The sequence below is a fragment of the Apostichopus japonicus genome, chromosome 8 (assembly GCF_037975245.1).
Source record: "Apostichopus japonicus isolate 1M-3 chromosome 8, ASM3797524v1, whole genome shotgun sequence".
Lineage (NCBI taxonomy): Eukaryota > Metazoa > Echinodermata > Holothuroidea > Aspidochirotida > Stichopodidae > Apostichopus > Apostichopus japonicus.
In genome coordinates, this window is record NC_092568.1 from 4,987,628 (window position 1) to 5,010,163 (window position 22,536).

The following is a 22,536-nucleotide window of genomic DNA, read 5'->3' on the forward strand; positions in this document are numbered from 1 at the left end:
TTTGTCTCTTATAAAATACTATGTTTTCCTATGTGAAAAAACCAAAAAACTGCCCTACATCTTTGGACTAGTATCGTAATTTGACTATTTTGCATAGGATTTCGGGAATGCAATTACTGGATAAATTATTCCCTGATATCTTCAGCAATTTAATACAATAACAGTAATTATAAAGCAAAAAATGATATCATCGACACTCTGACTGGGTGGTCCTTGCAAAATCATATTTTACATAGTTTACATCGGAGGGCGTTGTGGTCAAGTGGTTAAGGCAGTGGACTGGTGATCTAAGGATTACAGGTTCGAGCCCTGGCCAGATCATTGCGTTGTGTCCTTGGGCAAGGCACTTTATCTCCATTGCCTCACTTCACCCAGGTGTATAAATGGGGACTTGCGAGGTAACTTGTAAATATAGTTGCGTGCGCCGGTTTCTGGCTGCACCCTATGGGAAGTCCCCCGGGGGACACGTGGTTGTGGTGCACTGTGGTGCCCCAGGAGAGATTGATTGAATTGCGCACACTTTGGTGTGTGGGTGTGACAAGTTACCAATGACCAAGGCTAATAGCGCCTTTGAACAATTTATGTTGACTTTGGCGCTATATAAATGTCTTCTGATTGATTGATTGATTGATAGTTTACGGTGTGAGGAAGGCAAATTAAGTCTGTTACCTTTATAAGGAATAAAAAAAATTAAATAATAAATTAACTCTAGCTAATCAATATAGTCCAATTAGTTATTTTAAATACAAATTTTATGTATTTTTAAATTAAAAAGAACTAACTTCTATGTGCATTTTATAGTCATCAATTAGAATCACTCTGTTGATAATAGAAGAATGAGATTACCCAAGATGCTGTGCCACTTAAGCTTGCTGTATGACAAACTTAAAGGCCTCTTCATATGCTTAGCATATTGTATTTGCTGGTATACAATTTAGAGACAGTAATGCTTACAGCATATCCAATTGCCAATGACAATTAAGATACAATAATTTTCTGCCCTTTTTTTTTTAAAAGAGAAAAAAAGAAGAATTTTCTGCCCTCAAATTTCAATAGCTTCTGTGTAATTGATTTACCAATATATCAGTACTTTACATTATTGTACTTGCAACCAGCCTACTAGTATTCCCCCATTAGGAATAATACTCAATGGTGTTTGAACCATTAAGGCTGCACAGATTTACATAACAAAACAAATTTACAGACAGCAATATATACCAAATTTAATACATCTTGCTGCCATGGAAAGTACGCTAAAATATTTCCAAACGGCAATTTTTTCCCAACTTAACAAATAATGCCATTTGGTTTATCTCCTTCCTTATTGCCCTTTATTGATTTTTTTATTTCTGTTTATTGATTTTTTTTTTCATTGAAAGGACTGGAAATTTTTCCAATTGACTTGGGTTTGGATTCATGACTGAATATTTATCTGTAACACACTTACGCCATCAGAAGTTGAACCTATACAGTAATACAGTGAGAACTATCGTTTTCTTCATTGTACAATGAGAGATCTAGTGAGTGAAATATTAACTAAGGTTTCAAAATGGTCAATACTGAAGTGTGAATTTTGCACAGTAGGACTCTCTGCGTTGCAGTTAAGGGTCAATTGATATAATCCAGTACTAAAGCTACATTTTCGAGTCGAATTTAATCTAATCTGCAGGTGGTACAATGTATGACTACTCCACGACGACAGACCAGGTACTTCAAAATTTAATCTGTTAATAGTCCGCCAAAATATCACCAAGAATGATGATAATTAGCCATCATACGCTTTGCAAATGAATTTAATTAAAGCAACATGTTCCAGATATGGAATGTTCTACATCGAATTAACTAGTTACTATAAACTCTAATTACGAGTAACTAAATGATCATATAATTGCAGTCCTTAGTGTATAAATGTTACAATGTTTAATACAACCCAACTCAAAGTACAGCATCAACATGTCACCAGTTTCATGAATATTGTGTCCAAATTTAATTTAAAATACAAAAGTTTGGTTAACCAGCTGTTTTTGTATATTTTTCTTTTCCTATCTGACTACATGATCTAGAGTATTCCTAGAATTTAGAAGTATTAACTTTTAATTGTCACATTGTGGGCAAAGGTTCTGAAGGTTGCAATAGTATAATGTTATGTTTTAGGAGGTGGCAGTATCCCATTAGAGGAAATCCTTCTCACCTGTAAACACATGGTTTGACCATTCACATGATGTTTGACGTTTTTGCGGTGGTATAAGTTACAACCAATATTAGATGGAGGTAGAAATATTCCAACAGCTTAAAGCAACATTTTACTACCGGTCGCCAGTTTTTGGCAATTTCTTTGGTAGCTCTATCACAAGAATTTGTCAAGACTAAATGACATCAAGATTGAAACAAACTAACAATTATTTTGAACCATTTGTATGAAGTTTACAAAATAATTAAAGAAAACTTTTGAGTCTACAAATTTCATCATCCAGAAATACTGATCACCCTAACATGCAACCAAAATTTAGATCAAATATTTTCAAAGGTTTCGTAATGAAACTTTCACTACTTCATTATTTGATATTAAACTTGACTGTATCTCCTGGAGCTACTTCGCACATATTTTATGTCATCTTTAGTATCAATTTAAATGCCAGATATTTTTAGCAAAATAAATTGATACAAACAGCTGCTTTAACAGCCGCTTTAAAGTGCGGTTTAGAGTCGGTAAAGATAAAGACGAATGAAAAGGAAGTGCATGGTAAGCAGGTGTGCACAAAGAAAACATTGATATTGCGATAGGTATAACATTGCTTGACTTCCTTCCATTCCCTTGGCCATGTTTTTGCAATCTGCTTTGACACCTGATATTGAGAGTAATTATCCACGTAATGCATAGCATATGTCAATAACTTGAGTACTACAATGTAGTACTGTTCCATTCAACATTTGTTATGTTTGTTGGTGGGGGAGACCAGTGTCAGGCAAGATACAGGTGATAGCGGGAAGGAAGTCCTACATCTTTCTTTCTGTTCTTACGGTTTTTTGGGGGGTAGGGATGTGTGTGCCAAACACCACTTAATGTGTATTCACTGTGACAGATTCTGATGCTCATGACTGGTGGAGCAAATAGATGGGGAGGATGCAATAAGCATCGACAAAATTTACACCTACCTAGCAAAAATATGTGAACAATATTATTCTCTTCAGGGAATAATTTAGTGTTGAAAATCTTGCAGAGCAGTTTTCAAGTCTATGAACTTTGTCTCTTCTAAAATACTACGGTTCCTGTGTACAAAATCTTTGCACTTGTATAGCATGGTTCCCCCATTTTACATAGTATTATGCGATGCCATTTTGCATAGCATTTTGCCATGCGATGCTGGATAAATTATTCCCTGCTCTGTGTGCATCTCTGCCCTTAAAAATCTGGATCTGGTTGCTTATAATTTATTGTTTTTTAAATATAACTGGGTTATAACAGCGAAAAAAAGAATATACTGTAAATTATTCCAAAAATAAATTAATCACAAATTTGGCTAAATTGTAACTACAGTAATAAACTGATAGGCCTATAGTAATCACATTCATATTATGTATCTGAGATCTGTTCTAAGCTTAATTTACACAAACATTGTGTAATCCTGAAACCATTGAACAGGTAATGCCAATATGTTTAATACAATTAGATTAGAACCAGACACAATTAGACTTAAAAGTCTGGAAGCAGTTGTCTTTAGATGGTTCCTGTTATGTCTGATGAAGAAACAGCATACTATGCTAATCTACCAATTCAGCGATACTTCAATTGCTGATGCTACACAGTTGGAGGACGGTGTAATATGTCTTGTTCAATATTATCAAAACTAGATCAGGATATTAGGTCACTCAAATTAATTGCTTCATATCCATCTCACCTTTGATCGTGTTTATAACACGATCAAGGTATTTCAGATTCATTCGTCTTGCTCTGAAATGAAAATTCAAGCAATTCCATTTTCACTATCAGGGAGCTTGTTGTACAGAACCTTACTGTTTCTTCAATAGGACTTGGAAAAGGGGAACCGTAGATACAAACATATATGCATAAATGGTAGCTTTTCTGTCACCCAATTTTTTTCTCAACTGGATATTAAAATACTTTCCAAATCCCTTTGAGTTCTCAGTCCCCTGAAGATGATAGTAAATTAATAATAACAGCAACATTGCGCTTGTATCACCATCACTGTAATCCATCAATTTCCTAATAAATACATATTTTTGAATTTTAACTAAATCAAAGATAACAAATGCTATTTTTAGCAAAAATACATATTTTACTAACTTGTTATTAAATATGGATTTGATTTGATTCTGATATGACTCACTTTGATTGACTTACCTGTTTGTATAAACACGTGTCTGCTTTCTGGGTTGCAAGCCACCTCATTAACATTTTATGACAGTCCTCTTTCACATGAATACGGTTCATTAATGTGATAGCTCTCAGACTGTCCATGATGCTCAACATTTCCTGACACTGCAGCATGTGACGGTTGGTGATATTGGATGGACACCTCTCATCCGTTAGCTTCTTGGGTCTTCTGGGCAGGCTGTGCTGTCCGTACATTGACAAGTCCATCCCTGGAGTAATGTTGGTAGTCGTAAAGTCACTCTTCCTCCTGGAAGTAGCGGATTGATAGGACTCAATCAGTTTATCCTCGGTGGTGATGACCTTAGACCCACCACGAGGAAGGCTGTTAAAGTTAGATGTACCCTCGTAAAAACCCCTTCCGATGGCGCTGAGGGGTATATCATCAGGTGTACTCCTCGTGTCGCTCTCTGACTCACTGGTCACGATTTCCTGGATGGGGCTACTCCTATGTCTGCTCATCACCCTAGGGGAACCTGCCAGCTCGTTCCCTTTATGACCCTCCCTTGAACGAATCACGTAAAATTTGGAGAAAGAGTTTGAAGATCTTGGTAAAGCTGATGGCGCGTCGTTGATGTTGCCGCCGTCGTCGAGGTTTGCCGATTTTACAGTTTTACGGTAAACATTTGGCATGTTTCCTAACGGGTTAGTATGAATGGTCGGGGTGGGCAGAGATCCTTTCCTTAGTTCGTAGCCAACGGGATGAGACGGAGGGGAGGTGGGCCCGCTGTCAGATCTACGATCTTTCTGGAAATTTGGGAGATAGCCGACCCGGTCCAATTCCTCGACACTGGAGTTTGAGCTGTCGGCAACTTCTGTGGTATCAGTTTCTACCTCTGCAGAACTCTCTCGGGCCAGGGCCCTCCTTTTAATCTGACTCAGCTTGGATATTTTTGGCTTTGGATTATTCTTCATCCCTTTTTCAACTTTTCTGCCCTTCTTGGAGAAACTGTTTCCTACACTGCTCCCCTTGCTTCTCATGGAAGCCCTGTTGGATGAAATTCCGCTGTCAGAGCTACAGACGCTGTTTCTCTTCGGGGTATCGTTATCGATGTTCATTTCTGCTGCCGTTGGCAAATTGTCCACCACTCCCCGAAACACATGGCTGTTGAACTCTGAGTCTACTATCCCTTCGTCGGATTCCCTCTTCTTCGTCGGAGCAGGAGGGGCAGTATCGAATTCGTACTCTGCACTTGGCAGACGCGGGATGGTTATCTCAGGGACCAGGGACTTACAATTGTCTTCAGAAAATTGAATACACATTTCTTTCGGGAGGAAGTGAAGCCGTACCGTCTCCAGAACTTCAAGCATGATCAAGGCAAATGCTCTCACATCGTTACCGTATAACCTCTGCACCTCTTCGACCACCATCTGAACGTTCTCATTAGATGGATCTTTGACATCTGTCTTATCCTTCGGTCCGTCAATCTCTTGGTAGATTGTAAAATCAGAAAATTCTTCTCTCTTCCTTTGGTTCTGTTTGCTCAGGTCCAAAGCTTTTGAAAAGTTGTTGATGACAATTCGAAGATTCATCGTCTGCACGGAAGGAAAAGACAAGAATATCAACTTAATTAATTAAATTCTTAATTAATTAACGCTACAATAGTCTGTAGATGTATTGTCAGCATCAATGCCAGTATTAGGTCATGTTACAAAATTCATCATTTCAGGCAAAAAGAAGAGGCAAAGACCAAAATCTGCCAAAGATAGAAACTAAGTAATGAATAAAGAAAAATATTCAAGCATGTGGGGTTCTCTTCCTTTAAAAAATTGATTAAGTCGCCGGTTGAAACATGATATTTTCTAAGTAGCTGAAGTCTAATCAATCATAGAGCTGTGTAAGGAAGATATTATAAGCAGATAATACCTCTACCACATGCATGGATAAATGAAAATGGTTTTGCCATCATTCCTCTCTTCACATTTGTTATTGTTTGTTTATTCTTGTGTTTATGGCTTGAAGGAAACATATTTTGATATTTTATTATCTTGTCAAATTTAAAAGTGAATCAGTCATTCCCAGGCATTTTAAATACAATATCATCTACATATTATTAACTTGTATTTACTTTCACCAATTTAGGTCCTAATACCACTCTCTATCTCTCTACCTCGTTCTTTGTAACGCTAGCATTGTTAATACTGCTACACCTGTCTGTCTGTCTGTCTGTCTGTCCAATTTAAAGTTTAAATGTCTAATTCGTACATCAGTTAAAAATAGTTTGACATTCGGCAGAGAATGTTAGACTCCCATACATTCAAATCGTCATCTATCATATACAGAAGATTGTGAGATGCTCATTGGTACCTGTTTCACTTAAAGTAGCTTACTAAGTTCGACAAGTATTTTCATGTCTACTTCCAATTTTCTGTGACCATTCGATATATACAAAACAAATTTTACTCCCTCCGAGTCCCTCGTTAATTTGTTGGTGGTAATGCTTTTAAATTGTAGTATCTTGGCTCTACGGCAACCTTTTGAACAGAGACAGGATAACATAAATTTATGCATTTACGCATGCCTCCAGCTACCACTGGTTGTGAACATTGGTGAGGGTGTCACTCAACTTATAGGAAATTTATGAAATGATTAATATGATTTGACAAGAAACCTTTTTTTTTTCCTTTGAATGCTACCATACGAACAGTAGAAAGACATGAGAATTCAACATTAATACTGTATTTTGCTTTAATTATATATGAGCAGCTGATACTGAACATGTAAACATAGTATGTATATTTGCTCTCAGCAGGATGTGTATGTGTATATATTACTTTCCTTTTCTCTCAAGGGTGGTTTCCTTGACAACTGCATGACTGTGTAATCATAAAGGTACCCTACCTGCCTGCCATCTGTTATTATAATTGTTTTTCACATTGTTGTTACATTACAGTCTGTCAATGAGTATCCCAATGAGAAATTTCATTTTCAATTTCCATACGAAGGGTTCAAATGGATTTTGTTCCACCCGAACCGATTCACTCCCAGACTATACGCGAAAAGGACACAATTTGCTGAAATCAACTCTGGTTTGATTAATATTAGCACCATATTTATAACAGTGCATTAGCAGCATATAGGATGACCTAGACGACAAAATATCGCCAACGCAAACAATTCTGTTGCAATCAGTTTCCTGTTTGTGGCTGTATGTACGTCCAGGGGGCCGGTGTTGTACTGTACTTACAAAGAGTCACTTTAGCAAATTCTCTCTAAAGTATCACAAAGCTGTTGAGGCAATACTAATGACGTAAATTTATACTACACTATACTATACACTATTTAATGAATTCTTTTATAATTTCTGTTTGAAATGTGCCCGTCAAGATCTGCTCATTTCATCAGACAGCGGTTTCATATGTAGACTAATCCTGTTTTGCTACAAGTAGGATTAATTTACATCGCAAGTTAATGCCACAAGCCATCTGATAATTCATTCAAGTCAAATATCCAATTCTTACGTTAGCAAAAGCCGTTATCCAGGCTCTGGTTACTCTTTGAGTCAATGTTCAGAAAAAGGTCAAAGTTTACCTATATATGACAAATTTCAAATTCAAAGGTTATAATTCCTGCCCTATGTTCAACATTTCTCTAACTGACATATTTGACTGCAAACCTAACGACATTGAGCGATGCAATCAATTCAAATTTACACTCAAGACGAAACCACCTATGACGTCTGATATTAAGTTACAAGTGTTAACAGTTTCACTTTTGATTAATTAAAAGTTAATAATTTGATTAATTACATTGTTCTTTACATATTAGAGGTAAAATAATACACAAGGTAACTCAAAGCAGACTGCACGCGACCCTCCTCTTTGGGTGAAAATAATGCATACAGGATTATAGGGACAAAGTTTCTCCTTCTTCTTGTTTCCTAACAAAAGCAACTTTAAAATTATACTTTTTGTGGCACTAAATTATAGTTGGAACAGCTAATAAATAGCTACAATGATAAAGAACATTCAAATCATTAAAATGCAGTAAATCTGGAAGCTAGATTGAGGTACATCTACCCTTCTATAATTATAACAAGATTTTAAGAATCATATGAAAGTTACAATCCAACACAAAACACCATTTGTTTTTTAAAACCAATTCAGTCAGGAAGTTATGGATATATATGATTTGTATCTTCGTGATGTTTTGTCTTCGTCAACATCTGAGGGCAAGAGATCAACCCACTTCTCTAAAAAGCATCAACAATCATAAGACCCAATTATTCAATTTCCTGCTATCACTGATTGTTCTTTCTGAAACAATCCAGTTTGCAATATCCTGTTTTTCAGTACTATGGGTATGACACAGCCATGTGGGATATGGATTGAAGGTTGTTCAATCCTCCATGTGTATGGTACAGGAACCCTGCTTTCTGTAAAACTCAGGCTGATCATGTAAACAGGCTGCTGCTACCTGAAAAAGTAATGATTTTAAAACTAACTAGGTTTAAATTCTGACTATTCCTAGGGTCACAGGTTGAGAGTTTAATTTTAATATTGGAATAAAAACATGTTACTTTCTGAAGGTGACGCAACCTATACTGTATGCTAACAGGAACATCTTCCTTGGTTTACACCATAACTTGAAGATACTGAAAGAAACTTCATCAGAACTTATATCAAATTTCAACTTCTGAATAATCACACATTGAACCTTTTTTTTGAAGAAGAAGAAGTAGTACAGTTTGACAAAGAATGCACAGTATACCCATTTAATTAGTAGTTCTCTCATTCTTTTCTCACAGAGACATTTACAAGGAGACAGTGTATGGCTTGTTATGTTGCTTCCTACAATCATTGGTTAGCTGTGACATTTATCACTTTTCTTTTATTTCATATACATATTTGACATAATTAATTCACCTTTTCCTTTCCTTTTCCACTGTGATAGAAGTTTTAGCAATGATACTAATGTGTTATGATCTTGGTCAGGATCAAAATTTCGACTGCTAACTACCTTAAAAATATATTAAACAAATATATGAAAAATAAGATTCTTGAAATAGACAGCAGACTATATCAAAATTACCTTTAAGTTAAAAACTAACTTAAAGTTAACTTTAAGTCAAATATTTGGTTTTGTACATTGTCAGGTTGTTCTTACACATTACTGTTGGGAGGGGAAAGAGGAGAGGAGAAAAGGGGAGGGAAGTGAAGGAGGGAAAATGGGGAGGAGAAAGGGAAAGGAAGAGGAAAAGGGGAAGGGGAAAAGGGGGAGATAGAAAGGATTGGGGAAATTTATGGGGAGGGACATCACTTGACACATTGTCTAGAACATACTTTGTAGCTAGTGAATACTTTTGGTACTTCTGACATATTTAGCAATGCTTTGTACAGTTGCTAATGAATGTATGCATTATTTCTCCACACAAGTATTTCCATGGTAACTGCTTTTGTATATAAATATAGGAACAGGTGCATTATTTCCACTGTATTATATTGATGAATTCCCACATGTTTTAATAGACAAATACACCTCCAGGATAAAAAACAAAACAAATGAAATCACGATTTTACATGTAAAATCAATATCAGCAAGGCATATATGGCAACTGTTTAATTAAAAAATTTTGGCAATTTGGATTTAAATCTATATTGTAGATTATTTACTTTTCAGTATTAATTAAAGAGTACTATGGCAATATTTTGTGGAAAATCCAGATCTTCCAAAGAACATCCAGAACTATTGACTCCCAACTAACATTAACTATAAATGAAAAATAAAATTTTTGTACTGCTTTTGCTTGAGGTCAAAATTTAGCATTTCTATGTGCATGTCATACATGTACATTAATGTGAAAATACATTTATTATACTAAATGTTAATCAAATGAAATATGTTAAAGACTGTTTAAAAAGAATGATCTCTTTTAATTTTGTTGTTATTGTTATTATCGTTGTTGTTGTTATTGTTGAAATGAGGAACATTTATAAAGGACATAATGAACTGCAGGATTGTATACACTGTATGCATAACATGTACACAGTTTGAGGATGCCCTACAATCGAGAAGCAGTTCGGAACAAACTAATAACAATCCCCGACACAATATCCTGCCTTAGAATGAGGCTCAGTAAAGCTTTCCAGTACAACAGACAGTTAAAGGCACAACAGAAGACGTTGCATATATACTGACCACAGTCCCTGGGACACTCCACATAACTTCAACATGAATTTCAACTTGAGGCATTCAATCTCCTGCTGGTACAAAAATTAAATGGTATTGGGGCCAGTATGACATCACATGAGGGTAAACCATACTGACAAAGAACAGGATTATTCTGTTGTTCATGAAACAAATAACTGCTTGTCCTACAAACCAGAAGACATACCGTTAAGATCAAATTTACATTTTTAAGAACTGATTCTTCAGACCTCCTTCAAGGTTAATTGATTCTGCCCAAGATATGGAATTACTAATTCAAAGAATCATGTCAGACAGTTACTGATTTGGGGGATTTTTCAGAATGGCTGAGCTGATTGGATATGGTATGTGAAGAAAGAGATTGAGTTGCCCAAATGACCTTTAGTATGTATCCAGAAATATTGACCCAAACAATTTGTGGTATGTGCAACTTACTTTAGCTTTCTGGACTTAGGGATGCAACGTAGGGCATTGATCATTTGAATATGCGCATTATATGAGGAATAGGTAAGTCAACTTTAAGAGAACGAAAAGAGAGAAAAACTCTACCAACTGTAAGCTACATTCCATGACAATCATGCAAGCTTGGTAATTACTAATCAAGGCAGGGAAATCAGAACAAATCGATAACTCTTTACCGATGGGGATATCAGAATTACTAACCTATAACTCCCTACCAGGGGAGATAAAAGAACTGTTAATCAATAACACCCTACCGGTGATTAAATCAGAACTAATCGATAGTTCCTAACCGGTGGGGATATCAGAATTATACTTATCTATAACTCCCTACCAGGGAAGATAAATGAACTACTAATCAATAACTCCCTATCAATGATTAAATCAGAACTAACCAATAATTCCTTACCCATGGGATATCAGAAAAACTAACCTATAACCCCACACCAGGGGAGATAAAAGAACTACTAATCAATAACTCCCTACCAGTGGATAAATCAGAACTAAATCAACAACTCCTTACCAGTGGAAAAATCAGAACTAATCAATAACTCCTTTAACCGGTGGGGATATCGGAATTACTAATCAATAATTCCCTACCGGTGGCATCAGAGACTTGACTGAAATAGTCACAAATTTTGGAATGGCTTTAAATTTGGAGAAAAACAAATTGACCTTAAATATACAATTCCAGTGCGTGCATACATGTGTAAATAACATTTTCATAGTTTCCCCTGATAGGAAACTACAGTAATTAATCATCAATTAAATTTTTAAAGGTAATTTATGACATCAGAACCCCTAAAATGTATTGTCAGCATTCTGAAGCAGTATCAATTCCTCTGTGTATGTAATAATCAAATGTTAGTCATCCATTGAACTTCCAGTGTTCTCAGGGTTGTGAGTGAGTGTGTGTATAATGTGTACTATAGAGAGATCAAGTACTTTGTAGCACTGGTTAAGTAATATTAGGGTATCGAAGCTGCCAAATATAGGAGTCGTGAATTACATTAAGGTCGACTGTATTTGGGCCTATTGGCCTCCTCAGCCTTAAAGTTATTATGACACAGCCTCCAAATGTTAGTCTGTTAAAAGTCCTTAGAAATTTCCAAAAGTTATTCCTCATTTGTTTTCCCTCTTGTAGTTATTCAGAAGGTGACATGCTTGGGTAGATGTGAAATATCAGACAAAAACCGGCATATGTGACAAGAATGCAGACAATACAATAAATATGATGCAATGAAGATTCTGGAATGTTTACTTCAAAGATTTTCAGTATACCATCCAAACTTTTGTCAAATGATATTAGAGAAATTTTCAATAGAAGTGCTGAGCATGCATGTACTGCATTAAGGCATGTTATAAATTTTCCTTCAGACACCTTACATTTTTTCGATTTTTCAAATTTTCGGTAGAATTAATTAAAATAGTAGAATCAATATAACCTGCAGCATTAAGTCTACATAGTGTGCTTTTGTCACATTTTTTCTTTCCCCAAATTGTTTCGATAAATATTAAGTTATTTTGGATAGTAACTTTAAGGTAAGTAGGCCAATACCAACTAATCAATGACATACCATAGCCAATTAGAACGTCCAGTTTCATATTGTGATCCCGGTTATTATTAGGAGTATAACAGGCCGCCTGCAGCTAGCTGTATAAGCAATGATTCATCTATCAAGTATTAAGAACATATGCTAGGGTGGATGCAGGTAGGTATATAGGCAATGATACACGCAGAACTTAGCTTTTTAAGTTGATTTGATCAATATGAACATCGATGGTTATGGCCTAGCTACAATTTTTCGATCATGAAATCCCCATAAGGATGTATACAGTATTTCACCGGCTGTATAGTCAAGTATCATTTCCATGTCAGTAAAGCTGGTCAATGATTTTGAAATTTTTCAATATTAAAGTAATAGTTTGCATATGATTAAAAGTAAATAACACAATTAGCTCTAGGACAGTGTCGGCATGGGGAAACAAAAATTTGGAATTTTTATCAATAATTGCCGACCAAACCCAATTAGCCAATTTAAATCATACAACGGTATAGAGGATTGACACAGTGTAGTAAAGTGTACTGCTGCACAACTGACCTTACTGAATTCCATTTAAAATTAATTGTTAAACTCGGAAGCATGCAATTAAGTGTTCTATTAGTGCAATCCATCTAAATAGCATAACAATGAACAAAAATACCGCAATGGTGTACTAACACTTACAATTTGTATGTGGGAGAGGGGACAGATCAAAAACATACATCAGAGTGTATAAACTGTATGTTGCAACTTCAGCCATTCAGAAATTAACAATATGCCCAATGCATACTCACGAAACAACGTGAGTCATGTGACTACGCATAAAGTAACTATCTATAATGGTTCACTGGGTTTCATTTTCATTTTGTTTGTTTTATCACACTTAACGTACATCTATGGAACAAGTTTATATATTAATTAGTATCTGGTGACGTACTAGTGACCTAAAAACCTTTATAGTAGGATTATCTAGTAGGTCACTCCCTGTATAACACAGTTATACTAATACATGGACAAAAATATATGTACAAAAACAAAACATAACAAAACAATAAATAACAAAAGAAATGCAAAAGATGGAAATGTGGTAATAGTCAGTAATATCTCAAATAACTATTTCTTGATTTTCTTCTGAAAGATGAAACAGTACTATCATGTTTAATATCCTGTTAGCAATGAGTTCCAGAGAGAATTTTTGCAAATTCTCAAACAATGTTTGGCAGTATTAGTTCTAAAACATGAAGTGTGAAGTGTGAAGGTTATCAGCTGACCTAGTGTTATAATTGTGGATTTTCGTAATTGTAGGTAAAGAAATTTGTGAAATTTGCTGAGAGTAGATTATAAACAATGCTGTAGGCAAAGGTAGATATATTGACATGTATGAGATCAACACGCTTGAGCAAATTTAAAGAAGAAAACAACTTACTAGTATCAGTATGTTTAGTATTTGATATGTGACGAAATGCTAAATTTCTTTCATTAAAGCATTAGTTTGTTGAGGTGAACATTTTATGCGCCAGACCAGACAGTTAAGCAGTATGTCAGCTTTGGTAAAATTAATGTAAGATACAAAGAGCAAAGAACACTTTTTGGAAGGAAATTTTTGAACTTTGAGAGAATACCAATACCCTTAGCGACCTTAGTGGAAATAGTATCAATATGAATTTTCCAAGTTAATCTGGAATCAATAAATGACACCAAGTAATTTTGCATCATCTACCTTGTGAAAGCAAATCTTATTTAATGTTAAGTTAAGGTAAACAGTATAATTTTTACTACTATAGTTGCAAAAAAAGTAATGTTATTGGTGTTGCCCACATTTTAGTGACAATTTTTTTAGCAGGAACCAATCCGAAACCGCAATAAAATAATAACATAAAATAATAACATAAAGCTTGTAATTCATGGCATGTTGTGTCCTCCAGGACCCTTTCAAGTCATTCCCTGTCAGAAATATGTTTCTCTCATTTGGTTAACTTTTGGCATATTTCAGAATTTATTTGCCTTCCGTCTGGCGTCTAGTTGAAATGACATCAGAAGTCAAATATTAGCACACGTCAATCATAAAATGACGTTTGAGCGGTAACCTACGTGACGATACCCCCATCGCAGCAGTCCGTGACAATCTGCACGTCACTCCCAAACATTGGAAGGATTAACTTTCATTTCACTTTTTAAGTATTTTTGCAAAAGTAAGAGTCAAAGTGAAACTGGTCAAGAATGCCTGACTTTAAATATGGCAACATGTAATTTCACTCTCACAATTGATAATGTGACCATCTAATACACATATTAACCCTGAGAAGCGTGTACAGAATTGAACTATGTGTGCTCGTGTATTAAATGCTCACATCAGTTCACTTGATTGCGTTTGAACTATGAGTACAGTCGGGAATGGCTCTTATGGATAAAGTTGCTGACATTTAATACTAACGTGTACATACATAAAGAGTTTAATTAGCAAATAGTGTTGGTTTCGATAGTGATTTCTGTCATCGTATGAACGACATATACATATGTTCATTATATATTTGGAATATATTTAATGTCAGATGTATAACTTTTAACAGGTTCCTGTAATGAAAGGGTTCATTGAAACTAAAATTGATGGAAAACACCTGTGTGTGTACAGTACTTGTCCGTGGAGTAACTCACGTACAACACAAAGATACATAAAATGTACAATATGGTGCTAAAGCATCCATCTTCCAGCACATTAAAAAACAATTATTTAAGATCCACCTGCACCATGCATATGGTGTCAAATATGCTAGGTAGGGAAAGAACTTTCCCTTTTTTAAGTAATCATGTTTGCCACTTTTCCATATTAGATTATGTAATAGAAAATGACAGGGTTAATAGGATATATATATTGCAAAGACAATAGCCTGTTATAATTTATTTCAAAAAATTGGGATGGGGGGGGGGGGTAAATGAGTCACATAGAAAACAAATTTATAGAGAGATTGAACTTAGCTGGCAACACAAAAACAATCGGGGAGGGGCATAATTGAGAGGTCAATTTATACAGCAACCTTAAACTGAGTAAAATTTAATTACTGAGAACTGTTATTTCCTTATGAGTCTGGCCTTAGTATTTACAACCTCTAAAGTATTCCCAAAGTGAAACAAAACTTATGATCTAATTATTATGCACAGCAGCCTGGACCAAAATGTGTTTCCATTGTCTAGGTCTTAAGTTTGCGTGGTGAAATCTGCATAAAATTCCTGGTAACAGTGATTAGTCCTGCAAACTAAGTGATCTTAATTATAATACAATCCATATTGAAGATAATACTGCACACCACTTGTCTCAACTATACTAAATTAAGAGAACAATTCTATATATACGCCACACTTATCCCTTTCATATGTCATTTCCAGTTTTTTTTTTATTATTATTTCTGCATACATCTCCACTTCCGATCTATCTTCAAAATCAACCTGCCGAGAAGACTTACGTAAACCTTCTTTCTTAGAATATATAGGCTTTACTCTCTAATATATTATCACAATAATTCCCTGTGAAGGTAATGTGAGAAATTTGCCATTGATTGGACTGAATCATACGGGTGTGGTCGTCTTAGCGAAATGACGGAAGGTTCATTTCCCCAAGGTTCGTCTTCTCCGTAACGAGGACAATCGTTCCTCGAGCGTATACATGTGCGAGCATCAAATTCACAGCCTCCACCCTTCGTAATTACACAAACTTGCCATGCAATCAAACTGAAACGAATTTTAAAGTGCAGAGCCTCGGGACAAATTTTGCCCTTTAAAGTTGTTTTCTTTCCTTTTTTGGCTTTTTTTTGGCTTTTTTTGGCAGGAGATTGAAGAGACAGGGGGGAAAAATGATATGAGCTCTTTGCATGTACAATAGTACTCCACAATCAGGGTTAATGTATGGTAATGAGCAGAGGTAGACAGAACAAAGACTAACGTGGAAAACGATATCACAGTAAAAAGATAAACAATGAAAACTAGGATCGATCGATGAGGTGAAGGTTTAATTTATGACAATTATTATGACACAAAAATTGCACAGATCTGATGGAACAAAAACTGGAAACAGATGCTGATTGAATATATAGGAATAAACATTTAATAAAGATGGAAGTTTTCTAAATTTGGATGAGTAGACTGATTTGGGTTTTCACTGAGGATATTATAAGTCTAATTTATAAGAAATGTCAGGCAGGCATCAATCGTTTATAACGTTTACAAATAACCTGACAGGAGAAATGACAGGATCGATGAAGTAATTGGATTTTGCCAGTCTTCATTTTCAGTTCTTCGATATCGTATTTATACAAGGTATAGATTGGTAATTAAATCTTTGGTGTGCAAACATAATGCAAGGAATCCTTATCAACTCTCTAAGATGAGAGTTTAAACAGAGAAGCTGTCATTCAGAGGAAATCCAGACAGGTAAATAATGATGTTATTATCGTAGCTCTTGCGTGTGAGCCTTTTTCGCAAAGAGAAAGCGCATAAATTTGTGATGCACAACTAATAAGAACAGAATACATCTGTATATACTGGTCAAAATATGAGCAAAACAATTATCTTGCCATTAGTTACTAATTAGCTTTCCCTACTCAACTATAATCTGATGCTAATTGCTGCTTTCACTGCAAAGAACGGGCCAACTTGTTGATACTCCCATTTGGTAAAGTTGGCTTGTACCCTTTACTCTTAAAACTTTTCGCTCTCCCAACCCCCAACCGCCAACTCACTCTCACCCCAGTCATACATATCTTTTAACTTCAGTAGTAATTTTCCAATTTTTCACAGCATTTTGGGTCTGCAATATCAGCCAGGTATTACACTTATTTCCTCATGGTGATAATGAAATTGCCTTGTAAAGAGACTCTTTATTCTAAATGGCAGCTCCCTGGTCTAAGTCAGATAACCATATATTCCACACCCAAACGGTCTGATTATTTTCATTTCAAATCAGTTTTGAAGCTTACATGCAATTTAAATCCTATAGTTAGCTCAATGTGTCACTTTAAAAACCTGTAGAAGCTGGCTAGCATCCTTTTCAAAACTATTATAAAAGGTCTTTGTTTAAACTTCAATATTCCTGCCACTGAAATGCATCATCCTGGGAGTTCAGGTTTATAGTGTGCAATGAATCTGAAAGTTTCATCCTGTCCCATTTCATGTGAATCATTATTAATACAGCCCTATTATGAATATCGCACTGTTTGTTCTGAAGCTCAGGGATCTAAGAGCTTGATTGTCTAAAGTCAGCTGAATAAATAACGTCTGTAGTAAAATGCTATTTGGCAATGGTGTGCAAGGAAATTACACCCTCCCTTCTTTAAATATATGCCCTTGGTCTTCATGCAAAGACTCTTTATTACAAACAAAACTTGAGAAAACAATGCAGTGTTTTTTCAGTAACTGAAACGGGAGGAAAGAATGGATGAATCATAACCCACTGTATATACCCAGGGAAACCCTATTATCAGTTTAAATAAAATGCATGATTAATCCTATATAATGGGATTTGTCATTCCAAATATTAGTAACAATAATCACAGGTGTTTGTGAACCTTCCAGAGAAAACTTTTATCAAGGGTGTTCCATTCTTTTCAATTATTGTTGTGTTTCTTTTCTTTGCATGCATCAGTGAACAATGTATGTGTATATACAGCACACAGGCAACACACAAAGGAGGATACCAATTAGATATTGTTTTAAAAGTTTTTGGGTGGTTGAAAGCAGACTTGTTGATGTCTTGATAATAATCGTTAATTTCCAAGAGGGTATATATTATTAATTTAATTAAACTCATCTTCCTCTTTCTTTCCCTCTTTGCAGATCTATTCATCTATTCATTATTTACCATATATAGGCTGGCTATAGTCACTAATTTGCTTATAGATATAGACCACACACTGTGATCAACTGATCCAAAGGGAAAATCTTAGCATATTACCCAGCTGAAGGCAATATTGTTTATAATGGCCAAACAAACATTTCCGTTTGCAGCCAAAAGTAATAAATAACTACTCTCCGATCCTGGGAAGGATCAAACAAGTTAATAGTGTGTTTAGCTATAGGAGACTCACTTTATTGTATCTGCAGTAGCTTATACATTGTCACTGAACTTTCCTTATCAGCCACAGATCCATGCCGCAGGAGTGAGGAAATTTGGGGAATACAACCCCTGCATCCCCCTCCCCCAGCCAACCTTTCAATCACACACAAAAATGTCAATAGTTGTTACTAGCACAGTTTTTCTATGGGAAGATGGTGGGGGGGACTGGGAGCACCCACTGGGAGTTCTTCTCCCATTCTCTCCCATCCTCCTACTTTGGGAGTCAAATTCAATGACCCCATGCAGGGTGGAACCATATCCTCATAAAATCCTGAATCTGCTGCTACATATCATCTTTGTAAAAGGAATACATTCTCAAGGTGTTTGTGTGATTATAAGAGCAGTTCAATTTCACAATTAGTGATCCTTTCTGTTATGGTCAAGAGAAGTTAAAATAGTTCTATACAGACTTGAGAACTCCAGTTGCACCATATAGCAAAGCTTATAACTGTAGTCTACTATGTACAAATAACATCATTCCATAATTTATTCTCATGTCATGTGGGGTGGATTACATTCCCTGTGGTTGATACAAATACTTTCTTTTTTACCATGTAACGTATCTCCTGTTTTTGTCATCAGACGTAATTGCGTCTGAGATGTTTTCTAAGTTTGGTACCCACAAAACTTTATCCCTTGTTAATTAAGAACAATTAAAGTTCTTTAACACCCTTGAAATACAGAGAGGTTTTCAAGTTGAATATTCACATTTGTTGTTGTGTTCCTGAAAGTATCAAACCAGTATAACGTATGACTCAAGACTTTTGTCCTCCCTCCATTGAATGCTTGCCTTTATTTTCCTGTTCACTTGACAGAGGGCCTATTCTGGGTGGATTTATTCTGCATGGTTACCCAAGCTACACAAGAGAAATACTCAAGTTCCCTTTCCCTTTCAGCATTGTTTAGTCACCATTTCAAATTCTTTTGCTATTGAAAATTATGGAAGATGGGTTCTTTCAAGGAAAGAGTTAAAAGTTACTTTTCTAGACCAGTGGAGCATTAAATAAACAGAATTTATTACCAAAGACATGAAGGGCTCATATTTCTTAATAAAAGGTAAAATCAACATGACAAAGAAGATAAGCTCCCTAAATGCTTGCTAAAGACTGTAACAGTTGCAGTATAATTGGGAGAAAACTGCAACTTCCCTAACTTGCAGACAGATGGCCACATGTTGTAGCGTTGTCACTGATCAGCAATAAGCTGACAAAAGGGAGACATTAACTGTAAACACTTGCACAATGCCTTTGTGACAGTGAATTACAGTTACCTTTCAATTATGACGCAAACGCCAAGTTCAGAGGTAAGCCTTTAGGAGTTTGATGTAAGAACACATTCTATTTGGCAAAAGCAGAAGTTGACCTCGATTTCAGCTTTTACCAGACTTTTAGATATCCATGTGGGTCAAGCAACATACTTTAAATTAACAATATGATCATAATAAAGTAAGTATTTCTTCACAACATGGTGTAGAGTATGAAAATAATTAATTTGTATGAACACACTAAGTTTGAGAGACAAAACCTAGGAGAGGGGCCACAATGACACTCTTTAATTAGTACTTGATTGTCTACTGATCCCTCTGGTAGACAGTGAGCTCCCACAGCTCCAGTCTATAGACATGTATATACTAATTAGCAATATATACGTATTGATCTTGGGTTTGCATATTTAGTGAATAACATGATCAAAGAAAGGATCGAATATTCATTAGAGCACCTATAATAGAAGGAAACTTTTACGAGACTGTCAAATCCAACAGGAAAGGAATAAATATGACAAAGGAGGATAATCAAATTGGAAGTATTGCCAGCTGTGTAGAAAACTCAAAACAATTTTAGCTAATATTTCTGCAGATTTTTTGTCTTTTTTGTATTATGTCATTTAAACTGTGTCAAATACTAATCAATCGTCCACTTTTAAATTATCTATCAGTTTATTAGCAACAGGGAGAGTACTATGCCATCTCCATCATAGTATGAAGCAGTAAATTGCTGCACAAATTAATTGCTTTCTTTATACAAGCAGAACATTGCCAGCAGCCTCAGTATTACTTAAATCCAGAAATTGAGAATTAATCTGCAGCATTGTGTGGTATATACAGTATATTTTCCACACCATACTAATATGAATGCTCAATTATTCATAATCCCAATTGCGAGGCCAATTAACATACATTTGCCTTGAGATATGGCATCTAGTTTGCTTCTGATTTGAAATATTAATTTTAATGTCGTAATTTTCTCGACGCTATCCCGGTATATAAATTATTATCCCTTTCGTAGCATAGCATATATATATATCTTAATTAAATATGGCAGACAAGGAATCCTGCTAGGAGGTTCTGCTAACCACTTGCTGGTTAGATATGTTGTTTATCTCAGTAGTGATATAATAGAGCTAGTAGTGAAAGGGAAGCCATAAAAGAAAATTACAGAAGAAGATTTTAGCTTTTATGGTTGTTTTGAAATGAAATCAAAGAACCCAACAGCAGATGGATTACTTCAGCAAGGAAGATTTATCGTGTTTCATCTCCACGATGGGGATCAAAGTCAATTGTGATCATCTAAAACCCGACACGGTATCTGCCATAGCTTTTAGCAATTTTCAGCAACATCAAAAGTTATCATCAGAGATTATGAACGTAGATTTCAAGAGTCTCGTGAACTTCTTTGACAAAGGAAAGGGTAGTGCAACATGCACACAAGACATGCAAATCTGATTCATAATTGACTCTAGAGATATATACAGTCTGGTTTCTTTGCCTGTGGCTTTACATTAAGATGTCTGTCATCATATAGCTGTCCTTTTCATAAAGATAAATTAAACATAATGGCATCCATGAACACCAAATCACTGTTCTGGTGTAAACAGAAGACTGGGGGGTGAGGCAAAGAGATATACTTTGATGAAGATCTCTTGTAAAATTTAATGCATCGCTTTAGGGAAACTGCTACTGACAGATTTAATTTTCAGACTGCCTCCACTTTAATATTTGAAAATTTTTGTCTAGTCTAAGAATTCATGTTGTTTGTATTCCTGTTTATGTGTTTTTGTTTGTATCCACATATCAGAACTAAATCTTGAATCCTACATGCTAAGATCTTGTGTATAGTTCAGAACACTATAAAACAGAGCATGAAATATAAACCATAAAAATACTCACCTCAATTTTACCTCCAACATGAATGTTTTGGGTATTCAGATCCTGATGTGACATATTGTTGTCATGAAGATACAGAATTCCTTTAGCTATCTGAAGTAAGGCATTGTGGGCTAGATTCTCTTTGAACTTGTTTGGGTGAGCTTGCAGTACTTCTCTTAAGGTACCATGGGGGTAAAATGCTGTGCATAGGTATCTATGAGAAAGATATTTGGACAGAATTATGAAATGGTCAGTATCATTTTTTACTTTATTGCTGTTGTTATTACTTTTAGGTTTTCTTAAAATTGGTAATTTTATATTCCAAGTATTGGTTCTTTTGTACAGTGCTCTTGAGCATGTTTTACTTCATGATAACAGCACTTTAATATATGGTATTTATTTATGATCCTGTTTGGTTCAGTATTAATTTTGAGTTTGTCATATATATACATATACACAAAGGGGCGGTGTTTGAAAGACTCCCCTCCTCTTCTTATCCCCCACGCCATGATTGAACAGTGCATTGGGAATATTGCACTCGTTGATAAATGATTGAAGAACCTGACACAAACCATTAGAAGGTTCAGGCATAATCAACTTTGACACAAATCTCCTCCTCGCTAACAGTCCCCCACCCCAACCCCTACCTTCCCCTTTCAGGTGTCAGTAAAATCAATGTTTACAGCACTACCCTAGAGTAATATCAGCATGGTTATGATGAAATTTCATAAAAGCAACAGA

At 35.5% G+C, this 22,536-nt stretch overlaps 1 protein-coding gene across 1 annotated transcript in view; it reads right to left on the reverse strand.

The window, feature by feature from the left end:
- The window catches only part of LOC139972174 (uncharacterized), a 37,344-nt gene that overhangs the window by 9,258 nt on the left and 5,550 nt on the right, over positions 1-22,536 (reverse strand). Inside the window, exons 5-6 of the mRNA XM_071979169.1 lie at positions 21,817-22,009; positions 4,364-5,929 (exon numbers count right to left, since the gene is read on the reverse strand). Coding sequence (XP_071835270.1) covers positions 4,364-5,929; positions 21,817-22,009 — 1,759 coding nt within the window. The remainder of the gene's footprint in view (positions 1-4,363; positions 5,930-21,816; positions 22,010-22,536) is intronic.